This window comes from Laccaria bicolor, genomic scaffold (genome assembly GCF_000143565.1).
Source record: "Laccaria bicolor S238N-H82 LACBIscaffold_59 genomic scaffold, whole genome shotgun sequence".
Classification (NCBI taxonomy): Eukaryota; Fungi; Basidiomycota; class Agaricomycetes; order Agaricales; family Hydnangiaceae; genus Laccaria; species Laccaria bicolor.
The window spans coordinates 124,268-126,886 of NW_001889930.1; the positions used below are offsets into that span (position 1 = coordinate 124,268).

Below are 2,619 nucleotides of genomic sequence, written 5' to 3' on the forward strand. Positions count from 1 at the left end.
GTGCTGAACAAAAGTCTTGCCCCATTCGAGAGAGAATAGGTCAGTTGTCTCTTGCATGGAACCAATATTTCATATAACCCCCTGCTTCACGAATTGTGGCCCATGACCCTACTGCAATTCGTGCTTTGAAGGTCTGTGAATTCATGTTATGTTGCATGAAAGATACTTGTCATCGCCCTGTTGAAAATGCACACTCTGCATCAACAGATGTTGCTGTTGAAACAAATGAGCTAGACATTTACATGTGGGATGTAAAAAGAACACACCTGGTGCTGAACAAAAGTCTTGCCCCATTCGAGAGAGAATAGGTCAGTTGTCTCTTGCATGGAACCAATATTTCATATAACCCCCTGCTTCACGAATTGCTGTTGTCGAGACTGTATCATCCTTCAGATATGTTTGAATATGATCCATAGGGTACTTGTATGTTCCAGAAGATGATTGTGATTCATCCCACTTGGACTGGATCTGTTTTCATAATCAACGGTTAAGTTTCAACTACTGATATCAATAAAAAAATAACATACCTTTTTATCCTCAGTCCTCTCTGGAACTACATCTTCATTTGGTGCATATGATGCATTCCAACGATCAACAACTATTTTCTTAATCTGGCATATCCTTTGTGCAGATAGCTTTTGGTCCTTGAACCATGCCATTTTGCGATCTGGGCACATGACTAAATTGTTTCAAGTAAGTAGATAATCAGAGTTTAAAAAAAGATTCAAGCTTACTGATTGCAATAACATAAATTTCACAGTCCCAAAGATGATCCAGATATTTGTCAATCAGCTGAACACTTGCATATGCAGCAATTCAGATAACAGCTGGAGTTGGTCTTGCTGAGAAATCATCATCTGAGTCATTACCTTCATCATTATCATCAACAACTGCAGGTGTGTCATCCACAATAGCAAGCAGGCTCTCTCACAGATTGTAGAGCATACTTGTGAACCATGAATCAATGTTGCAGTCTGTAAAGGTTCGCATCTGAATTGCAATTGAGTTTAAAGAAGTAAGTAAGTTCTTGAAATCGAATGGTAACTCTGTTCATATGTTTGAATATTCCTTATTCAATAATAAGTCCAGGACTCCTGAAAGTGTATCAAATACTAATTACCAATAGAATAACCTATTCTGTCAGTAATAGAGGTAAGATGGATTTATACAACTTGTATAAATGTATCTTAAGGATTCTTAAGCACACACAAATTGTGGGGTTAAATCAATGGATTGTAAAAGGTAAAAATACGACATTCAGTCTTTAAGGCTTATATACACCACCAAATAGTCAACATGTGAGAGAAACATGGGCAAAAAACCCTGTCCATCATAATTCGGCAGCTGTCGGACATGCTGATGGGACCTTTTCTCAACAGTCATTACTGCCCAACGACAGTGTGTCTCCAGGTTGATGTTGACGACAGGTGTAGTTCAGATATTGATAACAGCTGCAGGGCCAGGTGGATGTCCGGCAGCAAGTGTGCTTCAGCCCACATATTCCATGGCATTATCAACAGCTTTTAGCTAGACCTGTAGAATTCATCTAGGTACATGTTTTCATTTGGTAGATAGTCAGATTAATTCAAGCTTCATGTAGGCATCTGCAACACCAATCTTTTGCAAGGATCCATGTGCTCATTTATTGAATGGGAAGAGATAACAACCAAAAATTAATTATTGGGGGCGACGACACAGAAATTATACACAAGATAAGGAAGTAAGAAGTGACTCTGTAATATAAGAACTCACAGGCCACATCTGTGCCAGGTGTGGATTTGTAGTTAGTGCTTCCTGGATGGCCCGTTTCACTGTCTTGAGGGCAAGCGGGGGAGGGAAAGGGCCGTTCATCAATGGAGGGAGGAGACCGTCCGTCGAAGGCAGGGGGAGACCATTCGTCAAAGGCAGGGGGGAGACCATTCGTCAAGAGAAAGCAGTTCGTTGAGAGAAAGCAGTTTGTCGAGAGAAAGCAGTTTGTCGAGAGGAAGCGGTTTGTCGAGAGAGGAAGCCATTCATCAAGAGAGGAAGCCGTTCATTGAGAGAGGAGACCATTCATCAAGGGAGGAAGGAGGCCGTTTGTTGAAGGCAGGAGGAGGAGGCCGTTCATCAAGGAAGGAGGAGGCCGTTCGTCGGGAGGAGACCGTTCATTGGGAGGAGACCATTCGTCGTGAGGAGGCCGTTCATCAGGAGGAGACTGTTTGTTGTGACGAGGCTGTTCGTCGAGAGAGGCCGTTCATCAGGAGGAGACTGTTTGTTGTGATGAGGCTGTTTGTTGTGATGAGGCTGTTCGTCGAGAGAGGCTGTTCGTCGAGGGAGAGAGGAGGCCGTTCATTGAGCGAGGGAGGAGACCGTTCAAAGACTGTTTGTCAAGAAAGGAGGCCATACGTTGATGTGTTGGGAAGGAAGAACAATGAATTTCCGTGTTGGGAAATTCAAAATTCAACATGACCCCATGATGTCGGAGTTTGAATGGACTTGAACGAATTGCAGCACATTTTTCACTGTTCTTTCTATAACTGAAGTGTACGGACCTCGTTTTGGCAACATAGCTATATTTTTGTGCAACTAATGTATATATAAAACTGTCTCTTACAAATTGGCAGTGTAGTCCAAGTGTAG

General features: G+C 42.4%; 1 protein-coding gene across 1 annotated transcript; it reads right to left on the bottom strand.

The window, feature by feature from the left end:
* Positions 1–309: 309 nt before the first annotated feature.
* On the bottom strand, positions 310–875 carry LACBIDRAFT_334114 (uncharacterized protein; the record flags this gene model as incomplete). The annotated part of the gene is made up of 4 exons (XM_001888856.1): positions 310–468; positions 528–679; positions 735–792; positions 870–875. 4 exons carry the CDS (start codon positions 873–875, stop codon positions 310–312), a joined length of 375 nt encoding a protein of 124 aa, XP_001888891.1.
* Between the last annotated feature and the right edge of the window lie 1,744 nt (positions 876–2,619).